The sequence below is a fragment of the Pleurodeles waltl genome, chromosome 2_2 (genome assembly GCF_031143425.1).
Source record: "Pleurodeles waltl isolate 20211129_DDA chromosome 2_2, aPleWal1.hap1.20221129, whole genome shotgun sequence".
Taxonomy (NCBI): domain Eukaryota; kingdom Metazoa; phylum Chordata; class Amphibia; order Caudata; family Salamandridae; genus Pleurodeles; species Pleurodeles waltl.
The window spans coordinates 180,196,248-180,218,680 of NC_090439.1; the positions used below are offsets into that span (position 1 = coordinate 180,196,248).

General features: G+C 42.5%; 1 protein-coding gene across 8 annotated transcripts in view; it reads right to left on the minus strand.

Moving 5' to 3' along the window:
• Window positions 1-22,433, minus strand: part of FHOD3 (formin homology 2 domain containing 3) — a 1,176,281-nt gene that overhangs the window by 16,607 nt on the left and 1,137,241 nt on the right. For 5 of the 8 annotated variants that reach the window (XM_069219602.1, XM_069219604.1, XM_069219606.1 and 2 more), the window contains 2 exons: window positions 15,582-15,605; window positions 9,195-9,390 (listed from right to left, as the gene is read on the minus strand). In XM_069219602.1, coding sequence (XP_069075703.1) covers window positions 9,195-9,390; window positions 15,582-15,605 — 220 coding nt within the window. The remainder of the gene's footprint in view (window positions 1-9,194; window positions 9,391-15,581; window positions 15,606-22,433) is intronic. The other 3 variants (XM_069219603.1, XM_069219609.1, XM_069219608.1) reach the window with 1 other exon arrangement.

Genomic DNA, 22,433 nt, shown 5'->3' on the forward strand with positions numbered 1-22,433 from the left:
GCACCCCGATCATTCCTGGAGTGGAGTTGGATGACTGACAATGCATCCTGTATAACTGGGAAACCCAGAGTGCATCACTTTCCTTTACCCAACGTGTGATACTGTGTATGATGCCCTGCTAGTGATCAAGAACATCAGAGACAGTAACAGGTTTTCAGTGTTCTTTTGTTTCCCCAGAGAAAACTGTTGAGTTCACCATAAGTGTTTTTGGAGGTTTGATCCTGTTTCCTAACGAGTCACACCTACCCTTATCTGGTGTGTGGTTGCCAGCCCTCCCAATCATTCATGTATGGCACCCAAGACCCCAACTATCATCTCTCTACCACTAGGATGATGCAAGGCTGATTTTCCATCATTGGCAAACACTATGAAGCCTTCACCTTTCTGATTCCTTCATGGAAGGAGCTTCAGTTCAATTATCACTCCAACTGCCAGGAGTCCAACATCTCCACCAGTGGCATCAAACAATGCACAGCAGCCATCCTAGATATTCCAGAGAAGTACATGCCAAGGTAGGCTTCAGCTCATTCGGCTTTACTATAATAGTCCACATAACTCATATCTGGCTACTTACTCTAACCTTCTATACTTTGATTAAAGAAGTGTTTGTTTGTAACCCTTGCTTTGAAGTGCTTTCAGAATGAAAAGTGTATTGTGTGGTATGTATTGTTTGTGGCATAGGGCCTTGCCAGAATTGTTTTCAGCATTCTTCTGCAAGTGTCAACCCAGTTCATATTCCATACTATGTATGGCCTCAGAGAGTCTAAGCTTGGAGGAGTGTAGCACACAACACACTCACTCAACAACAGGAAGGGGAACCCAGCACCACGTCCTCTGGTGGTTTGTGCTTTTAACTCTACAACATCCTACCTCATCTTTATTGGTCCAGTAGCCCCAAGAAGGCCAGTATTTGGGACCTCTTGTTCACCTACCTACAAACTCTACTGCACAGTCAAATGTTTAAGCGTCTATGAACGTTCATATTTGATCTAAAACTGGAAAGGCCACCTGTTTTCAAAGAACTTCCAATCATGCAATACACTTTTCTATCTACCTTCCTTTTAATTGTTCTGAGAATCAGGAACCCTGAGCTTTCAATGTGTTGGATGAAATAGATAAGTGTGAGGAATTTATTTGTCAGCCTACATTCTATGGATAGGGCTATGTACTATGCTATCCATCAATGTTGAAGTTGCATGTAAGAAATCCAGAGGTAGCAGATGCTTGGATGTCAGCTAGTGTTATGTCTCAGGTGAGATCCACTACTAAAATGTCAGTACCCTGGAGATCAAAAATAAAAATTCAGCTGAATAAACAAAAAGATCCTATGATACACTGCATAAGTCAAGAGCGATGTTTATTTACTATGTAGAATTCCACATTTGCCAATACACTACGCAGAAAACGTAACATACGTAGTAGTTTTTGAAAGCCGGACTTGCGTGAGAGTCTACCGTAAAGAATCTTGGGACACACAAATCATAGAACATTGTCACTTAAACACTTTTATAGGTTTCTAATGTTTATAATTAGGAATTGTGCAGAGGTTTATTTGTATTAAAGATGAGATTAATTTCACTATTACCTCTTTATTTCACAACCTGTTACTGCTAACAGCATCTATGTGCAAGTAACACTGTGTAGAAAAATATTTCATGTGATGTAAAAAATAGAGGTCTTAAAACAAAGTTAAATGGGACAGAAAGGGAGGTTAAAAAAGTATCGAGAAAAATAGGTAAAAGGGGTTTTAGCGAAACAGAAAAAAGAAAAGAGACATCGTAGTTTGCTAGGAAAAAAGCAGTAAACACTTCAACAAATGTGTCAGTACAGAAGACATTATTCTGGGCCAAAAAGTACAGTCCCAATTAGGAAGAAAGGAAAACTACTGCAAAAGGTGATGGGAAAGAGAAACAAAACACAGAACAGTCCAAAAAATTAACAAGCATTTGCAGTACAATTGGTCACGCATTTTCTTGAGTTAGAGCTATTGGCATTGTAAATTCATAACTGGACTTTTCTTGCCACATAAATCGGTCAACCCTATCTCATAATTTCGTCTTTTCCTGCCATATAATTCCAGTGGCCAAGCATTTAAGTAAAGCACGTCCATTTACTTTTTTTCTTAATCTTAAAATATACACATTTTCCATATAAACCTTTATCAGAAATAAACTTTTGGCATTAGAGTGTAATGCTAAAAACTTCATAACAAAAATATAATTGGAGCAGATTGGAGGGTGAAAGGAAAGAGGGAGTCGACAGTAAAGATGGAGAGGAAAAGTGGCATATTAACGGTGTCATGGGCCCTAGAGTAAGAAAGGAAAACAGTTGACTGCAATTTCGGTAGGAAAATACAGCATTAATTAGAGTTGAGTGAGGTCCATTGCTATCTGGGCCCCGGTGCCACTGCACCTGTTGCTCCATTGATACTAGGCCTCAGCAGAGAAAGTGGATGGGGCAGAAAAAGAGAAGCAAAAGGAATACAACAGACAAAAGGAAGAAAGAGAATGGGTCACAAGGAAATAAAAGAAGGGAAAGAAGGAACAAGAAAATGAAAACACAACTAAGAGAAGAAATACAGCAAATGTGTGAGACAAAAGAAAAATGGGAAGGAATATAGCGAACAAAAGATAAAGAAGAAAAAATATTGAAAGAAGTGTGAAAATAAAGAGAAAAATTACCATTAGAGAACAAAAGAGAGAAAGAAACAGCAGAGATAAAAGCAGCGAAACAGTGAAAGAACCAGGGCATGTATGTACTGACACATTTCCTACAGACAAAGAATGGGAAAACCACTGGCACTTCGGGTCCCGATAAGTAACTGGTGGCTTCCACATACAGACGGGAAAAAGAGGGATTTATAGTAAAATGTGAATTGACAGATAAAGATAAGAAAAACACTAGAGAAAGGAAAGAAGAAAGATGTTAAAAAAAAAGTGAAAGGATGCATGCCACTGCACCAGTTGCTCCACTGATACTAGGCCTCAGCAGAGAAAGTGGATGGGGCAGAAAAAGAGAAGCAAAAGGAATACAACAGACAAAAGGAAGAAAGAGAATGGGTCACAAGGAAATAAAAGAAGGCAAAGAAGGAACGAGAAAATGAAAAGACAACTAAGAGAAGAAATACAGCAAATGTGTGAGACAAAAGAAAAATGGGAAGGAATACAGCAAAAAAAAGATAAAGAAGAAAAAATATTGAAAGAAGTGTGAAAATAAAGAGAAAAATGACCATTAGAGAACAAAAGAGAGACAGAGAAAGAAACAGCAGAGAAACAAGCAGCGAAGCAGTGAAAGAACCAGGGCATGTATGTACTGACACATGTCCTACAGACGAAGAATGGGAAAACCACTTTGGCACTTCGGGTCCCGACAAGTAACTTGTGGCTTCCACATACAGACGGGAAAAAGAGGGATTTATAGTAAAATGTGAATTGACAGATAAAGATAAGAAAAACACTAGAGAAAGGAAAGAAGAAGGATGTAAACAAAAAAGTGAAAGGACGCATACCGAGTCAAAGGAAAGAGCAAATAAAAAAGACAAGGAGAGAACAAAATAATGAAAGAATGAACGCCTGATGAAGAAAAAAGAGAGAAATGAAAGAAGGAAAGAAATAACCAAGTGCAAGTTTGACAGAGGAGGTAGCAAGAGGAAGAGGGAAACAAAAAGACGGAGAGGAGTACAAATAAACATTTAAAAGAAAGCTAAACTGTTAAAGTGTGGATTTTAAGAGCTGGAAAGAGAAAAGTGGTGGAGAAAGAAAACATTGAGAGTAAACAGAGTGAAGAAAAGAACAGAGTAGGATAGATGAAACAGACCCTTTCAAATAAAGATGGCAGCTAAGAATGGATTGAATTGTCTCCCCCACACCTTCAAACAGAAGTCAGAGTGCGGAACTGCGAGTGGGGCCCTGTAAGGGAGTGGCATTGCCTCTGAACCACAGAAGCGAGGAGTCCTGAAGGGCGTGTGTGTGTGAGACTTAGTACTGAGAAGAAATGTGCACTGAATGTTAGAGTTGATGGATTCTGGCGGAGCTGTGGTGGTTCCCATCAACAGTGTTGTTGAACGTTAGCCTTGAGTTGCACTGGCTGAGCTGTGTTTTGTTCTTTTGGGTCCAGTATTGGCTTGGCAGTGGGACTGAATATTAGAAGTGAGCTTCTGTTATGGAATTGTACATGAGTGGCACCCCAGTATAGGAAAGGAAGTGACCTTGCCGGGGTAGAACTGAGGTGCCCTGATGGATCTGCTCCAGAGGTCCTAATACTGGAACACCAGAGTGTACTGATTATAAGAACTGAAGTGCTCTGGCAGACAGCGTGTGTGGGGTTCTGGCACGGCTGAGGGGCTTGGAGTGTGAGGCCTGAGGTGCACTCTTGAAGCTGTGCCCGAGGTCCCAGTACTGGAACAGCAGTGCGTACTGACTGTAAGAACTGAGGTGCTCTGGTAGACAGCGTGTGTAGGGTTCTGGCATGGCTGAGAGGCTTGGAGTGTGCGCACTTTGTTGCACTGATGTAGCTGCGCCCAAGGTGGTCCCAGTGCTGGAGCAGCAGAGTGTACTGACTGCAAGAACTGAGGTGCTCGAACAGACAGCATGTGTGGGGTTCCTGACACTGGCACGGCCGAGGGCTTGGAGTGTGTGAACTGCAGGGCACTGATGAAGCTGTGCCCGAGGTCCCAGTACTTCAGCAGCAGAGTGCACTGAGTGCAAAAATCGAGTCGCTCTCGCAGACAGCATGTGTGGGGTTCCTAGCACTGGCACGGCGGGCGGCTTGGAGTGTGTGAACTGAGGTGCACTGACAGAGCTGCACCCCAGGTTCCAGTATTGGAGCAGCAGAGTGTACTGACTGCAAGAACTGAGGTGCTCTGGCATACAGAACGTGGAAGGTTCCTGGCAGTGGCACAGCTGAGGGCTTGGAGTGTGTGAGCTCAGGTGCACTGATGGAGATGCGCCCGAGGTAGTCCCAATACTGGAGTAGCAGACTGTACTAACTGCAAAAATTGAGGTGTTCTGGCAGACAGCATATGCGGGGTTCCTGGCACTGGCACAGCTGAGGGCTTGGAGTGTGTGAACTGAGGTGCACTGATGGAGCTGCGCCCGAGGTGGTCCCAGTACTAGAGGAGCAGAGTGTATTGACTACAAGAACTGAGGTGCTCTGGCAGACAACATGTGTGGGGTTCCTGGCACTGGCAAGGCAGACGGCTTGGAGTGTGTGAACTGAGGTGCACTGATAGAGCTGCACCCGAAGTTCCAGTATTGGAGCAGCAGAGTGCACTGACTGCAAGAACTGGGGTGCTCTGGCAGACAACTTGTGTGTGGGGTTCCTGGCACTGCCATGGGTGAGGGCTTAGAGTGTGTGAACAGAGGTGCACTGATCTAGCAGTGATCGAGGTCTCAGTAGTGGAGCAGCAGAGTGTACTGACTGCAAGAACTGAGGTGCTCTGGTAAACAGCATGTGAGGGGTTTCTGGCACTGGCACGGCTGAGGGCTTGGATTGTTCGAATTGATGTGCACTGATGGAGCTGCGCCTGAGGTCCTTGTACTGGAGCAGCAAAGTGCACTGGCTGCAAGAATCAAGTTGCTCTGGAATACAGCGTGTGTGGGGTTACCGGCATCGGCACGCCTGGGGGCTTGGAGTGTGTGAACTGAAGTGCACCCATGGTGCTGCACCTGAGGTAGTCCCAGTACTGGAGCAGTAGAGTGTACTGACTGCAAGAACTGAGGTGCTCTAGCATTCAGCATGTGTGGGTATCCTGGCACTGGCATGGCTGAGGGCTTGGAGTGTGTAAACTGAGGTGCACTGATGGAGCTGCAAGTGGGATCACTGTATGGAGCAGAAGCAGGCACTGTCTCTAAGGATTGCAGAGGCCTGGTAGATCTAAGTGATTAGGATGTAAGCAATTACAAGTGATAATCTGCCTTTGCTCTCAGCACACATGCAGGCACACTTGATACAGAAAATCCAAGCCAAGGAAGGGTGGGAGCCAGGCAGCTGAGCCAGGGTGCGGATAGCCCACAAAGACAAAATGTGACCAAGATAACAGTCTGATTTATAATCTTGTTTACAGCTAAGCTCAGAGGAAGAATGCTCTGCAAATGAAAAGGGAAGCTTCTCTGGGCAGGAGCAGGAAACAAAGTTAAAAAAGTACCCTACAGACCAGATAAATAAGACAAATCATAATTATACAGTAGGGGTCCTTGCTCCCACACAGAAGGAGGGACAAAGAGGCATGACTGACCAATAGCAAGTAAGAATTTTTAAATGACACTGAAACTAACAAATGAAATAGCTGAAAGCCCACGGAAGTAGTATACTTAAAGGTATACAAGAGGTCGTATTCTGATGCTTGACCTAAAAAGGACGCAAGCACAAAAAGAGAATGACAAGCAGTGGATATAGGCAAGAGCAGTAAGTGGAAACCAAGAAAAAAGACGCTGTATACTCAAAGGGTAAGCCAAAGAAGATGGAAGATTGAGTGGGCGTGGAAGAAACCAAATCATAAATGTAGATGACAGTTCTCAAGTTCCCCAAGTCCACACATGTATATTTCATCCAGTTCATCTTTTTTTCTGTTCTGGTGTTTGCGATCTAGGAGGAACAATTGATCAATGGGACTGCAAATCCCAGAATGCAAAGGAAAATACTTGGACTGGATGAGCTACTCACTCATTGATCTGTGACTTGAGTCTTCTGCATAGAGAGTATTGTGAAGTATAACTGCTTTGTACAGAAAATGCAAAATAAAACAACAATACATGCTAAAACACATTTATTTTCGAGTCCCTATTAAATTGTTATGGCATGCGGGAGAATCAACTATGCATACTATCGTATTTCAAAAGCACAAGTTGCAGAAAGAAGTTGACTGTTATCCAATGACAGCAAAGCCTGTACACACATATTTTCTGCAATAGCTGCCTCCTTCATTCCTTACTTTTGAAAATGACATCCCCGAGGCAATACTTCCACTTATAGGCTTGTGTCTGGCCCCTATCTATCTTCATCTTTGTTGGATCTTACCTCAGAGAAGTTTTTTATGTTTGTTACCATAGTCTAACTTTCACTTCCACTCATGGAAAAACTTCAAAAGAACCTAAAACTGATGCAGAATGAGATACTTTTTTACCTTTGTAGACCAATGTTGTGGAATGTTTTTGATCTGCCAAATTGTACAGAGACTGACTTCATCACCACAACCTTTTCTTGATATCAAAGGCAATGGAAATCACAGAGACATCACTGCAGACAACAGTCAGTACAGTAAAGCATTTGTGAGACTGGCATTGCTCCACATCACATATTCTAATGGAACAATCAATGGGCCTGATGTAGAGTCTGATGGACAGGTTAACCCTTAATAAACATGACAGATATCCCATGTGCTTTTATTCAAGTGCATTACATCCTATGGCACCTTTAATCATGTGGACAGGATAGCCGTCCAATTGAGATGGAGTAACCTGACCACCAAACTCTAATTCGGTTGTAGAGAGAAGGCAAGGAAAGGGACAGAGCTATGCAAACACATTAAGATAAGTATAATTTAGGATGTTTTTGGAAACATAAATTGTTTCCATCTGGAAGGTGTAAGATTAGCTGTCTAACTATAGATTAATGTCCACCAGTTATGAAAAAACTACACTTCTGTTTTTTATTCTTTTTGGGGGGTGAGAAGCTTCATATTTTTAAGCTATGGTGAACAGACAATAGTAGGTGGGCAATGTTCTATTGAATCTCGATGAGACCTTATACAAGTAGGAAAGACATGCTCACATTGTCTACTCAGGAAGCCAACTTATGTCATAAGCTCTCTACCTTCCGACACTTTCACCTCTCTCTTAATAATATTGTATTGCGCAGTACAGATGAAATCAGTTGTGTTCAGTTTAGTCACTCATATTCAGAACACCACGTGAACCTTCGCTCTTCTCCTAGATCGTAAAAGTGAAATGTTTGTATTTAATCTACATAATTATTGATTAAGATTTCTTGTAATGCTCATGATACTGTAATTTGTGTGAAAGCCTCTTAGAAATTATTTGACGCACTTCATTCAGTACTAAAATTGAATAAAAATAATTTGAAATGAAAAAACACAACTATTGGACGAGATGAAGACGAAGTACACTGATCTAATTAAGAATGCATTATAGTAACCAGAGCAGTGTAATCTCTTCTACTTAGGATGTCTTTTGATCGTATCCTAGTAAACACATCTAGCTCTCTTGATGGTGAAAGAGAAAGTAGGATGGGATCTGGAAAAACGGTTTAGGGAAAAAGTACTGTTTCACATTTATCTTCATCCACAGGGACCACATCCAATTGTCAGCATTCCAAGGGCAGTCCTTAGATAGTATAAGGTTTTCCCTGTTCTGTCTAAATATCTCTTTCCTTCACCTTTATTTTCCTATATTGTTATTGTCTATACTTGGTATGACAGACCGACAGTTAGTTTTCAGTGCATACCATTCCTTTATGCTATAAAGTATTAGAAATGATAGCCGGATTCAGAAGAGAAAGCAGGGTTTGTTACATTTGCACTTATGTGTCAATTCAGCATCTGGTAGTATACACCTCCTTTAGTTTGGGTGATCAATGAAACTAAAGGATATCATAATGTATCATACCTGAAAAATGTTAGTGTCCGTAATGTATAAAGAATTATAAAAAACAAAATAATCAATTGCTAAAAACCAACATGCTTTCCACAGAGGGGACTATTTTCCCATTTTTTGTGGTTTTAACCTCTGCAATGTTACATATCAAAATCACTTTCAATGAACTTTTTTTCATCCTTTTAGTAAACTTTTTTAATAGACTGCCTTCCATTTTCTGAGCAAACAAGAGAGGATGCAAGGTATTTGTTTTAATGGATCAACTGGCTGCACTTCATGTCGTTCACTGATGTCACTTACCCGTGCCAGGGGTTGAAACTGTTCACAGAGTGCAAGGCACTCCAAGAATTAAAAATACATACAAAATAATTGAAATTAAGGCAGATGTTATGATCCTTTGTTTAACTACAAAATATATTTTTTTGTGAAATTTGGATGGTGCCTACGTGAAGGCAGAATACTAAACTCAATTATTGTAAAAACAAAAAACTCATTTCATTCAAAATTGTCTAGAAACTGCAGCATCTAAACAATTTGGTGTATACATGGATATAAGCACAACGCAATCAACATTTCCCTTACCTCTGCTAGCTCGGCTTCGGGAGCGAACACCTAACACTGTTGGGCTTTCCCCGCTTGAGGATGTTGTCTTCAGCACTGCCTTCATGTTTTCATGCTCAGCAGCATCTTCAGCGTACTGCAGGCCCTGCTGTGGCGGTTGAGGCTGGGGGTCACTTGAGGGCTGAGGACTAGTGGAGCTGCTTGAGAACTTTCCACTCTGAAAAAATTTTTTTTTTACATTTTTCAAATTACACTTAATGAGCATGTGTTCTCTTTGTTAGATCAAAACCAAGAAGAATCAATAAAACGTATATGTTTATATTCCCTGTGTATGTATTTCAAAGACAATAATTTTCCTGCAACATGGAAGGGTAAATAATATTAATACAATGAGATAATGCCAAACATTATTTTAAAGGCAAAGTGACACTGAACCAACAGAGGAAAATCGCCTTAGAAAAGTGCATAGAAGGTTTAAGCAACGACTGTCCTTTTCGTAATTCAGCATTTCTTAGTAGCATCCACGAAAGGACTGAATTTATGGACATAAACCTACGTTCCTGATTCACAGACTGAAGATGGTCTTTCAAATGGGATTGATTGATGGGGCTACGGGAAGACTTCGGAGGATCTAGCTCTACCAGTAGTAGGGGATATTTAGAAATATAGACACTTTGCATTTCGGGTTGGAGATATTGTTACGGGTAGGTGATAGATACTCACAGAAGTTGAAAATGTAAATACTCCTGGAAATATGTCACCCTTGCAGATTATCCAGGAGCACTTCAGCTTTTCTAAGAGAATTCCTACAAAGCTTTACATTTACTAAAAATATAGATATATGCCTATGGGAATAACATTTCTGTTTTATTTTTTATTTTTTCCTTTAAATTTTGGTGTTATTCCCTACATTGGACAATCGCATGGAACGGGAATAGGTTTGTCTGATGTGTCACAAAGGTATTCAATATTTTATTTCTAGGGAATTATGATTTTGCATTTTAAAAGCAAGCAGTTAAAGGGACTAGGCCTGATCTGTGTGTATAAGTACATTACATTTAATCTCTTTAGTACTGTGATGAACTTCCCTGATTTTACTCTGGGAAACAGTTTACGATTTACATTTTGGAAATATACTTTAAAAAAGTCTGTGAACATTTTCAGCCTTGTGGATTAATTAATGTGTCTGCACAGTCACTACTTAAAAGGGCTGCTGAGCGGGCAGTGATAGTTGGACACAGTTCAAAACTACATTATATGCCAGCTGATTTCATGGATTAGTGTCTGGACACTGCCCGTGGCGGGTGGAGGGTGGATACAGGGCTTGCGACTTTTAGTGAGGGTACAATCGGCTGAGAAGTGTTAGGCCAACAGCAAGTCAGTGCAGAACATGAAGTGAAATTTATCTTCTGCATTTCCACCTTCAAGGATGCTCTGTGAATCGAGGCAGGGCACACAGGCTGCATTCAGGACCCGGTGTATCATTCGCATTCGCAAACCGGGGACGGGCAATGTGCACACCCACTGGTTTGAGGATGAGAATGCAATTTGTGATGTAACCTTTATAGTTAATAGATCACATTGCAAACTCTCAATCTGCGAGAGGTTACAAAAATTACTTGTCTAAAGAATATTTATTTGGCAATTCGCAATTTGCGACCCCATGTGAATGGGAGAGCAGACCTTTATCCCTGTTTGCTTTCCGAAATGGGAAACATTTTTAAAGCAGCTATGACCGTTAAAGGCTCAGGTGATGTTTTAGACCGCTGCCTTCTTCCGCCTGCTGCATGCTCCTCACCTATTCCTGAGGCCTTTGATGTGATTCACAAAGGGGCCCCAACTTGGGGGGTCATTAACTTATCAAGGTTCGGGAGCACAGCTGCAGTCACAAACATTTTTTCCAAAATGCAAATAAGCGGGGAACGCCCTTTTTATGCTCCTTCCTATTAGAAATTTGGAAAGGAAGACTAAAGTTTTTTTAAAGTCAGAAACATCTTTAGACTTTTAAAAAAACGTTGGTACATTTAGAAACGCCCTTTGCAGTCACAAATCCTGTGATTTTGTGTATCTCAGGCTTTGTGATCATGAAAAATCTTTTGTACTTCGGCCCTTAATGCTTAGCCAACAGAGCATAATACGCAGCTATCACAGTTAAACAAATAAAAAACATGATCTTCTAAGTCAGAGTCTCTCTGATAAAGGAATAATCAAGGTACATGTCCCAGAGAGGGTTTCTTGTACTCCGACGTGATAAACTTGTTCACCAAATGACCCCTCCGTCGAGGAAACCTGGAATACCACTATCATCTCCTATAGGAATTCCCCACATATAGACATAAAACCACTCCTGAGAATTTAAAAGTGACATTGATAAGATGCTGTAGCAAATATTGCAAACTGGCGCACCTTGTTCTATTGAATTGCTGCATTCTGACTAATGTTTGGTCTGCAAGTAACTACCTGGGAGTGTCACGGGGGGAAAACAGTGCATCCACTTTCAATTCCTTGTAGTTTTTAAAGAGGGGAGCAGGTGCGAAGCTGCTTTTCATTCCCACACACCAACCATGTCTCTGGTTAGTCTGCGTGAACGGAGTGGGTGTTCCCATAAGTAAAAGGAAAGGCCACACCTGCAGCTGAAGAGAGTTCCTGCAGTTCCCTGAGAAAGAGAAGCTTGGCATTCATCTAGTGACCGGCTTACAATTATGACAACACATTGAAGCGGAGGTGAAAGTTATGGGAGAAGGCCTTCGTACAAGAAGAAAAGAGTGCATGGTTGCCATTACAAGCTGGATCTATCTTTTCTGAAGATGCGGCTTAAAAATGTGATACTGAGCAGCCACTTGAGGCTGTGTCAGGTATATTTTGAATTGTTGGTTTCCTATAACACCCGACTAGGCCTCTGAACGTGCTTGCAGTCTGCAGCTACATTGGGGGCATCTTTCCCTTACCAAACTCTTTCAGCTTAGTCAATTCTTTATGAACAGCTCTTGAAAGTAAGAAGAGCAACAACATTAATGCTCTTCACCTCATTTTGCAATCCGCTTTTCTACTGTTTGCTTTTCTCTGTTATATGAGTGTAACCAGTCAAATACGAAGGACAGTTAAGCTGTTCGATGCCATAAGTCACTATATCAAATGTTGTGACATTCAAATTACATTAGATTCTATTAGAATTGCTTTGTGCGCCTTTTGCTGGTGAAGATGGCTGCCAGGGTCCTGGGAAAAACTCATTGACAATAATGGAAAAATGGCTACATTTCAGGAGAGGAGGTGTGAGAGCCTGAAAGGCATCTGCAGAGAGTACCCATTTATTTTGGCATACTTTTTTACTGGCATGCCAGCTGCATCATGTATTCAACGTGTGGTGCAGATGCGCATAATACACAATATATGTACACAATAACATTTTCATGAGTGAAAAACAATTCAAAATTGCCACAGTGCATGACTGCCACTTGCTCTATTTATGCATAATTATGCAGGCAAAAGCATGCAAGCTTCATCGTAAAAATGAGTTCCAGAATAGCATATGAAATAATGAAAAGTACTTTTCATTGTGCATAACACTGTTAAAGTCACCTCCAGGCAGCACACAAAGAGATGCCAAGACAAGCGTAAGCCTCACAAAACCAAAACCCGTCACAATGCATTCCAGTAGCATGCCAAAATGAAAACACCAGCGCATCAGTTTACCTGTTATGGAAGGCACCAAAAACTGTGAAGGCCTTAAGGCCAGCAGAGAACAAAGCTTCAATTTAGCGAATAAAAAGGTAAAGAACAGTTCTTTCTGTGATAAGTATCCCAAAGACGACACGAAGCAAGCTTATTGTAATGGTCAGTGCTGTAAATTGAAATGGACTCAGTAAAACTGATGTCCTTATGGTACCTAATGAGGGCAGAGATTAGGCATTCGAGAATTTGAGAAAACACACAAAAGTGCTGCCCGGCCACATCAATTTCACCAAGTGTGCTTAATGAATGGCAACATTCCGCTTTCTCTTAAAACTGCTGGAGGCGGCTCCCACCAGTATAAGGTTTGAATACTGTACTATAAATAAATACATACATAAATAAACATAACAGCAAAAGGCTAGAAATGACAAAGGAACTCCCAGCTAATAGTTCTATACATTGTTGAATGAAACCACATTGCAGTTGATAATATCGACTTATATGTCAGTTCCTCTAAATCACCTGCCACTACTTCATCATGGTGAGGATACATTTACTCTTCGTAACACCACATCGACATACCAGGTGATGTACAGGTAAGGTCGAAGTAGTGGATGCATTTCTTATATCATGCATTATAATGATGGATAACACATATATCCCTTGCTCTACCTCGTTCCCTCTCTGGGACCTTTCTTTATGCATTTACCATACCCTGGTAAAATTAACCACAACAATCTCTTAGTTTCTAGTGAACGTCAGTCGCTTAGTGCCACCCTGTATAGCTCAAGCTCTCCATCTGTTTAGGAGGATGCTCGAGGCCACCTCCACTCCCATCCATGCATAACCTTTTAGGTAAAGAAGACAAGTAAGTGGCACGGCAGAAGCTGCCAGTGTGAGCAAGTGAGGAGGCGTGTGTTGCACGTGCTTCTGTCACTTGTCTGCCGACCACTGACAAACAGCTCTGCAAACTAGTGTAAGCCATCTGCTTGACTTGCATTGGCCGTCAGCGATGAATTGCCAGTCAGTGGTTTCAGGGATCTGTAACTCGTTAGGGACTGGCAGCTGGGTTCTGGAAACGGTCATGGAGAAAAGGCTGTGGCTTTCTACGGGCTGATGGAACCGCTGCTGCCCAAAGGAATGAAACACATCACACAACCACCTCCACTTTACTTATTGCCTCAGTTACTGAATTTCCTGCAGCGAGTCGGGCTATTTGAGTGTTCTCTCCCACTACATCAGATGCACAGCATCACTGAGTCACAAGACTGCTAGCACTGCATCTTGGGGCTTTATATAGATTGACAATAAGGGAGGTGTAAGGGTTACATAAGTTATTGGTATGAGGGTTAATTAATCACTAAGATGCTAATGTTAACTAAGTTAAATTTTAAAAGGGGGTCAGCTACACCTATCCTCCGATGATGCAATATCCCACATGTAGTCAATCGCGAAATAGTGACATGCATTCCAACGTTATTCGAGTCAGGAGCTGGTTTGCATCAAAACTGTGTATTGCCAGTTTGTAGTAGTCCAACACAGTTTCAAGAATGATATATGAGCTCAACACTGGGGAATGTGTCCTATTGTTGTACAGTGCATCTAACCCATTAATATTCCCATGCTGGATCATGAAAGAGCCACCCTTCTCATGAAAGCCTGCTGGCGACAACTTGTGTCTACCTCAGGAAAACCTGGAACACAGCTGCAACCACTGTGCTGCCTGCTTTCTTAATGTGGTAGTAGACCCTGTAGAGAACCTATATTCCTGATGCGTACCAGCTCCATGACACACAACTAAACTGTGACCACAGAGCACATGAATTCCATGACATGTGATACGTAACTCAGGATTGGGATCAGCAAGGGAACAGAGGTCATTGAACACCCATTGCTCATTGCAAATGGGGCAATGAATATATAGGAATATCTGTGACTCTTAAGAGTCTTCCTGCTTTTGGAAATATAGCTTGTTACTACAAAAAGAAATACGCCTTGCCCTGTGGAGGAGTTGTGAAGCTAATAACCATTCAAATGTGTGGCTGAAATGATCCAGCATTGTATTCATGAAAATGTGCACCACAAGAAGAAAGATTGTTATATTATACTATGTTATGCAATATAAGGGAGAGCGTTCATTATATTATAGTAGTTTATGCATTACAAGGTTACACACTGGATAATTAAAAAAAGCCATTAGTAGATTCATATATAAATGGCAAATAATTCTTGAAAACAACAACAAATTGTTCTCTTAGGAACTACAACAATATAAGAATATTCACAGTACCTTAATATTTTGCACATGTCTTTTTTAACTTTTAGCCTGTTAGTTTTTATCTACATATTGTCTACTCATGCAGTACAGTCACAACAAACACCATGGCCATTTGATAGTGCTAGCTTTGTTGCGGGTGCTGCAAACAAGTGCTCTCATTACCTATGTGTTTCAACACTACACTGATTCCAGCTAGAGAGGTTCCACAGTTGCGGTCCCAGAACCAATGCTAAGGATTAGTCAAAGAACATGCAGCGGGCACCCGTACAAGCAAGTGCGGCAAGTGAAGGAAACACTTCGTTATTTTGGAAAACACAATTGTTTATGCAAAGAAATACATGACTTGGCATCCACTTTCAATAAAGAACTGTGGACCTCAGCACACACCTAAGTACTCAAGTTAGAGGAACACAGCACTCCGGTTCAAACAGCATTAATGATCACTTTAGTAGCCATACCTCAAAATCATCTTCATCATCAGTCTACCATTGGGAAGAATAGGCAGGGAAAAGAAAGAAAGAATGAGGCGTAGGAATTACTGCAAGGGAAAAGTATAAGTCAAAGCAAAGTGTTTATGCCCAGAGAAGAGGGGAATGCCCAGAGAAGAGGGGAAGCTATAAGTTTTGGATTTTTAAAGAAGTCTTTCCAGAAGGAGTTAGTTTTGGTTTCGGAAAACATTGTTAATGTTTGTCTTTCCTTTCACAAGGGCAAAACAGAAATTGTAAACATCCTCCATGCAGACTTCTACAGGGCATTTCCAGAGGGTGTCAGGTACATCTATCTCTGAAACAGCTAATAGACCTTTACTGTGTCGCCCATGTTTTCTATGTGAACTTCCAATCTTATTTGATACTGTTTCATCAAAATAAAACGCACAATGGGTTCAGCCTTCTGTTAATCCAGCGATTTACTTGCAGAAACGAATTCAACAATATGATAAACCCATTTTTGTATAGCCTATTGTCATTCATGAATTTACAGTGTTTATACATTTCACTGTACATACATTGTATTAGAAGCTTAAGGAACCCCTCCAGAGTGCGTTCTGACGATAAATCAATAAAACTGACACTTGGTCATCTTGCTCAACAAGGATGTCAACAAATTATTTCTTACCTTATCACCCTATCACCCCTTTAGGCAATGACCTCTCTAAAATTCTACAAGGCCTTCACCTAAAGGAGAAGTTTGGGAGAGGATGTCATATGTGTGTTGTCTGGTTCAAGGACTTATCACATGGAAGTTCAGTCATACAGACAGTAGGCTGGTGACTTCCCAGCAGTAAAAGCCGTGCATAAGGGTTTCCTTTTTATTTTCATGTGGGGTCACTTTTTGTAGCCCCTCGGTGGACTGTTTTTTTGTACCAACCTTCCCTGGAACTCTTTTCTTAGTTCGGGGCAGAGTAGCAATACATGTAGGATGAATGGGGACACCTGGCACAGCGTAGGGCCGGGTGGTGACCGCAACCAATGCTGTAATATACTTTTATGGCCTTCTTCCATGATGTGACTCTCCATCTTTCTTGCTCATCTTTTTTAATGACAGATACTCTTCCCAAACTCCTTGACGCTTTCACTTACTTTTTTTTTATTTGTAGGAGTCCGAGAGTGAGGATAATGGTGAGTTCACCGGCGCAAAATTGCAAAAGCTATGAAAACTGCATACCACTTCCCAGAGCTTGTCTACCATACTTTTCTACGCAATCTATGTACTGCCCCATTCTCTTATATATACCTTGGCAAAGAAAGGGCATCATCATGCTTCCTCATAATCTGTGACATAACGTATGAAATGGACTGTGACACCTGACAAAAAGATCCAGCACTAGGGAAGCAACTGAAAGCAAAAAAGAAGCATTTTTATGTTCCAACTATGACATCAAACTGCACCAGAATGAAAATGTCACTTACCCAGTGTACATCTGTTCGTGGCATCAGTCGCTGTAGATTCGCATGTTTTGCATAGCTCGCCATCTGGTGTTGGGCCGGAGTGTTACAAGTTGTTTTTCTTCGAAGAAGTCTTTCGAGTCACGGGACCGAGTGACTCCTCCTTTTGTCTCCATTGCGCATGGGCGTCGACTCCATCTTCGATTGTTTTTCCCCGCAGAGGGTGAGGTAGGAGTTGAATTGTAGTAATAGTGCCCATGCAATGGAGTGACTAAGTATGTACCTATTTAAGGTTGAGATGATACATATACAAATAGTTGAAGGTAACTTCCAAACTGCTACAGGCTCCCGGGGAGGCGGGTGGGCACATGCGAATCTACAGCGACTGATGCCACGAACAGATGTACACTGGGTAAGTGACATTTTCAGTTCGATGGCATCTGTCGCTGTAGATACGCATGTTTTGCATAGACTAGTAAGCAGTTATCTCCCCAAAAGCGGTGTCTCAGCCTGTAGGAGTGGAAGTAGTTTGAAATAATGTTCTTAATACGGCTTGACCTACTGTGGCTTGTTGTGCGGACAACACGTCTACACAGTAGTGCTTGGTGAATGTGTGAGGCGTAGACCATGTGGCTGCCTTACATATTTCTTGCATTGGGATGTTTCCTAGAAAGGCCATGGTAGAACCTTTCTTTCTGGTTGAGTGTGCCCTTGGTGTAATGGGCAGCTGTCGTTTAGCTTTAAGGTAGCAGATTTGGATGCATTTAACTATCCATCTGGCTATACCTTGTTTTGATATTGGGTTTCCTGCATGAGGTTTTTGAAATGCAATAAATAGTTGTTTAGTCTTTCTGATGTTCTTTGTTCTGTCAATGTAATACATTAATGCTCTCTTGACATCTAATGTATGTAGTGCCCTTTCAGCTACGGTATCTGGCTGTGGAAAGAACACTGGAAGTTCCACTGTTTGATTTAGATGGAACGGTGAAATAACCTTTGGCAAAAATTTAGGATTAGTCCTTAGGACGACCTTATTCTTGTGTAGTTGTATAAAAGGTTCTTGTATTGTAAACGCCTGAATCTCGCTTACTCTTCTTAGGGAAGTAATGGCGATGAGAAATGCAACCTTACAGGTTAGGAACTGTATTTCGCAGGAGTGCATGGGTTCAAAAGGTGGACCCATAAGTCTAGTTAGGACAACATTTAGGTTCCATGAAGGAACAGGTGGTGTTCTTGGTGGTATAATTCTCCTAAGGCCCTCCATGTATGCTTTAATGACTGGTATCTTATATAGGGAAGTTGAATAGGTAGTCTGCAGGTATGCAGATATTGCTGCAAGGTGTATTTTAATGGAAGAGAAAGCCAGGTTAGATTTTTGTAAGTGAAGCAAGTAACCCACTACATGTTCTGGAGTTGTGTGTAATGGTTGTATTTGATTAATATGGCAGTAGCAAACAAGCCTCTTCCATTTACTTGCATAGCAGTGCCTGGTGGATGGCCTTCTGGCTTGCTTTATGACTTCCATACATTCTTGGGTAAGTTGTAAGTGCCCGAATTCTAGGATTTCAGGAGCCAGATTGCTAGATTCAGCAATGCTGGATCTGGGTGTCTGATCTTTTGGTTGTGTTGTGTCAACAGATCTGGCCTGTTGGGCAATTTGATGCAGGGTACTACTGATAGGTCTAGCAGCGTTGTGTACCAGGGTTGCCTTGCCCAAGTTGGTGCTATTAATATGAGTTTGAGTTTGTTTTGACTGAGTTTGTTTACCAGGTAAGGAAGGAGAGGGAGAGGAGGAAAAGCGTAAGCAAATATCCCTGACCAGTTCATCCATAGGGCATTGCCTTGGGACTGTTTGTGTGGGTATCTGGATGCGAAGTTTTGGCATTTTGCGTTCTCCTTCGTCGCAAACAAGTCTATCTGAGGTGTTCCCCAGAGTTTGAAATAGGTGTTCAGAATTTGGGGGTGAATTTCCCATTCGTGGACCTGTTGGTGATCTCGAGAGAGATTGTCTGCGAGTTGATTTTGGATCCCTGGTATAAATTGTGCTATTAGGCGAATTTGGTTGTGAATTGCCCAACGCCAATTTTTTTGTGCTAGCAGGCTTAACTGCGTGGAGTGCGCCCCCCCTTGCTTGTTTAGATAATACATTGTTGTCATGTTGTCTGTGTTGACGAGAATGTATTTGTGAACTATTATTGGTTGGAAAGCTTTTAGTGCTTGAAAAACTGCTAGAAGTTCTAGGTGATTTATTTGCAGTTTTGTTTGATGTACGTTCCATTGTCCTTGTATGCTGTGTTGATCGAGGTGTGCTCCCCACCCTGTCATGGAAGCATCTGTTGTTATTACGTATTGTGGCACTGGGTCTTGGAAAGGCCGCCCTTTGTTTAAATTTATGTTGTTCCACCACAGAAGCGAGAGGTAAGTTTGGCGGTCTATTAACACCAGATCTAGAAGATGACTCTGTGCTTGAGACCACTGTGATGCTAGGCACTGTTGTAAGGGCCTCATGTGCAGTCTTGCGTTTGGGACAATGGCTATGCATGAAGACATCATGCCTAGGAGTTGTAATACCATCTTTGCTTGTATCTTTTGTGTTGGATACATGCGTTGTATGATGGTGTTGAAATTTTGAATTCTTTGGGGACTTGGAGTGGCTACTCCTTTTGTTGTGTCTATTATGGCTCCTAGGTATTGTTGTACCTTGCACGGCAGAATGTTGGATTTCGTGAAGTTGACGGTGAACCCTAGTTTGAAGAGGGTTTGTATGATCTGATTTGTGTGATTTGAGCACTCTATTAACGAATGGGCCTTGATTAGCCAGTCGTCTAGATATGGGAACACATGTATTTGCTGCCTTCTGATGTGTGCAGCGACTACCGCTAGACATTTGGTAAAGACTCTTGGTGCGGTTGTTAATCCGAAAGGCAGTACCTTGAATTGGTAATGTATTCCTTTGAATACAAACCTTAGGTATTTCCTGTGCGATGGGTGTATTGGTATATGGAAATACGCGTCCTTGAGGTCTAAAGTTGACATGTAGTCGTGTAGTTTTAGCAATGGTAATACTTCTTGTAGTGTGACCATGTGAAAATGGTCTGATTTGATGAATGTGTTCACTATTCTGAGGTCTAGGATTGGTCTCAGCGTTTTGTCCTTCTTTGGTATCAGAAAGTACAGTGAGTAAACTCCTGTGTTTATTTGTGTGTTTGGCACTAATTCGATTGCATTCTTTTGCAATAGTGCCTGCACTTCTATCTCCAGGAGATTGGAATGATGTTTTGTCAAATTTTGTGCTTTTGGTGGTATGTTTGGAGGGAATTGTAGAAATTCTATGCAATAACCATGTTGGATTATTGCTAGAACCCAAGTGTCTGTAGTGATTTCCTCCCATGCTTTGTAATAATGACTTATTCTTCCCCCCACTGGTGTTGTGTGGAGGGGGTGAGTGACATGTGAGTCACTGCTTAGTAGTAGGGGTTTTGGGGCTTTGAAATTTTCCTCTATTCCTAGGGAATTGCCCTCCTCTATATTGTCCCCGAAAACCTCCTCTGTACTGTCCCTGGTAACTGGACGGTGTTGCCTGTGAGGTGCTGGCTTGTGTGCTCTGACCCCGAAACCCCCCTCTAAAGGGTGTTTTACGGAATGTGCTGTAATTCCCTCTGCCCTGCGGGGAGTAGAGTGCGCCCATGGCTTTAGCAGTGTCCGTGTCCTTTTTGAGTTTCTCAATCGCTGTGTCCACTTCTGGACCGAACAGTTCTTTTTCGTTAAAAGGCATATTGAGAACTGCTTGCTGAATGTCTGGTTTAAATCCAGACGTTTGGAGCCATGCATGCCTTCTGATAGTTACAGATGTATTAATTGTCCGTGCAGCTGTATCTGCAGCGTCCATGGAGGAGCGGATTTGGTTGTTGGAAATGGTCTGTCCCTCCTCAACCACTTGTTTTGCCCTATTTTGTAGGTCCTTGGGCAGATGGTCAATGAGATGTTGCATCTCATCTCAATGGGCTCTGTCATAGAGCGCAAGTAGTGCCTGGGAGTTAGCGATGCGCCACTGGTTTGCAGCTTGTGCTGCGACTCTCTTACCAGCTGCATCGAACTTGCGGCTTTCTTTATCTGGGGGTGGTGCATCTCCAGATGTGTGGGAGTTGGCCCTTTTCCTAGCTGCTCCTACAACGACAGAGTCTGGTGGCAGCTGTGTAGTGATGAAAGCCGGGTCTGTAGGAGGCGCCTTATACTTTTTTTCCACTCTTGGTGTGATTGCCCTACTTTTGACCGGCTCCTTAAAGATTTCTTTTGCGTGCCGGAGCATACCAGGGAGCATAGGCAGGCTTTGGTAGGAGCTGTGGGTGGAGGAGAGTGTGTTGAATAAAAAGTCATCCTCGACCTGTTCTGAGTGGAGGCTTACATTGTGAAATTGTGCTGCTCTAGCCACCACTTGAGAATACGCAGTGCTGTCCTCTGGTGGAGATGGCTTCGTAGGGTATGCCTCCGGACTGTTATCTGACACTGGGGCGTCGTATAAGTCCCATGCGTCTTGATCTTGGTCACCCTGGCTCATGGTGGTGTGAGCTGGGGAATGTGATGGAGTTTGTGCTGGTGAGACGTTAATCACAGGTGGAGGAGAGGGTGGTGGGGTAACTTTTTTCACCACTTTTGTTTGTGGTGTTTGTTCAGTTTGGAACTCCAATCTTCTCTTTCTTCTAATAGGGGGAAGGGTGCTTATTTTTCCTGTCCCCTGCTGTATGAAAATACGCTTTTGCGTATGGTCTACATCAGTTGAGTGTAGCTCTTCCTCAAACCTATGCTTTTGCATTTGGGAGGTTAGCGAGTGCTCTTCTGTATAAGAGCCTGAAACTGGGTCGGTTGCAGTTTGTTTTGGCACCGAAACCCTGTCTGCATCTTTTTTCGGCTCCGAGGTGACTTTTTTCTTTTTTGGGGCCGAAACCTCTCGGCGTCGATCTTCTTCGGTGCCGCTGTCTCGGCGTCGAGCCGTGTCTACACCGGTATCTCGGTGTCGATGCTTGTCTCCAGCACTTTCTCGGTCCCGAGAAGGCTGCGTGCCGGTGTCTCGACCGGAGTCGGACGATCTCGGCACTGTTTGGGCCTTTTTCGGTGCCGACGGTCGGTCACCGAATTTATGGGTCGAGCCATGGCCTGGTGGCAGTGGCGTCCCCTGGGCCTTGTAAATCTTCTTCTGAGTGGTTTTCGACGTCTTACTCACGGTTTGTGTATCGTCGAATCCTTCGGAGTCCGATTCTTGGATCGAAAAGGTTCCCTCCTCTTCTTGTTCCTCGAACTCCCGGTGGGCTGTCGGCGCGGACGCCATCTGAAGTCTTCTGGCTCGACGGTCTCGGAGTGTTTTTCGGGACCGGAACGCACGACAGGCCTCGCAGGTGTCTTCACTGTGCTCAGGTGACAGGCACA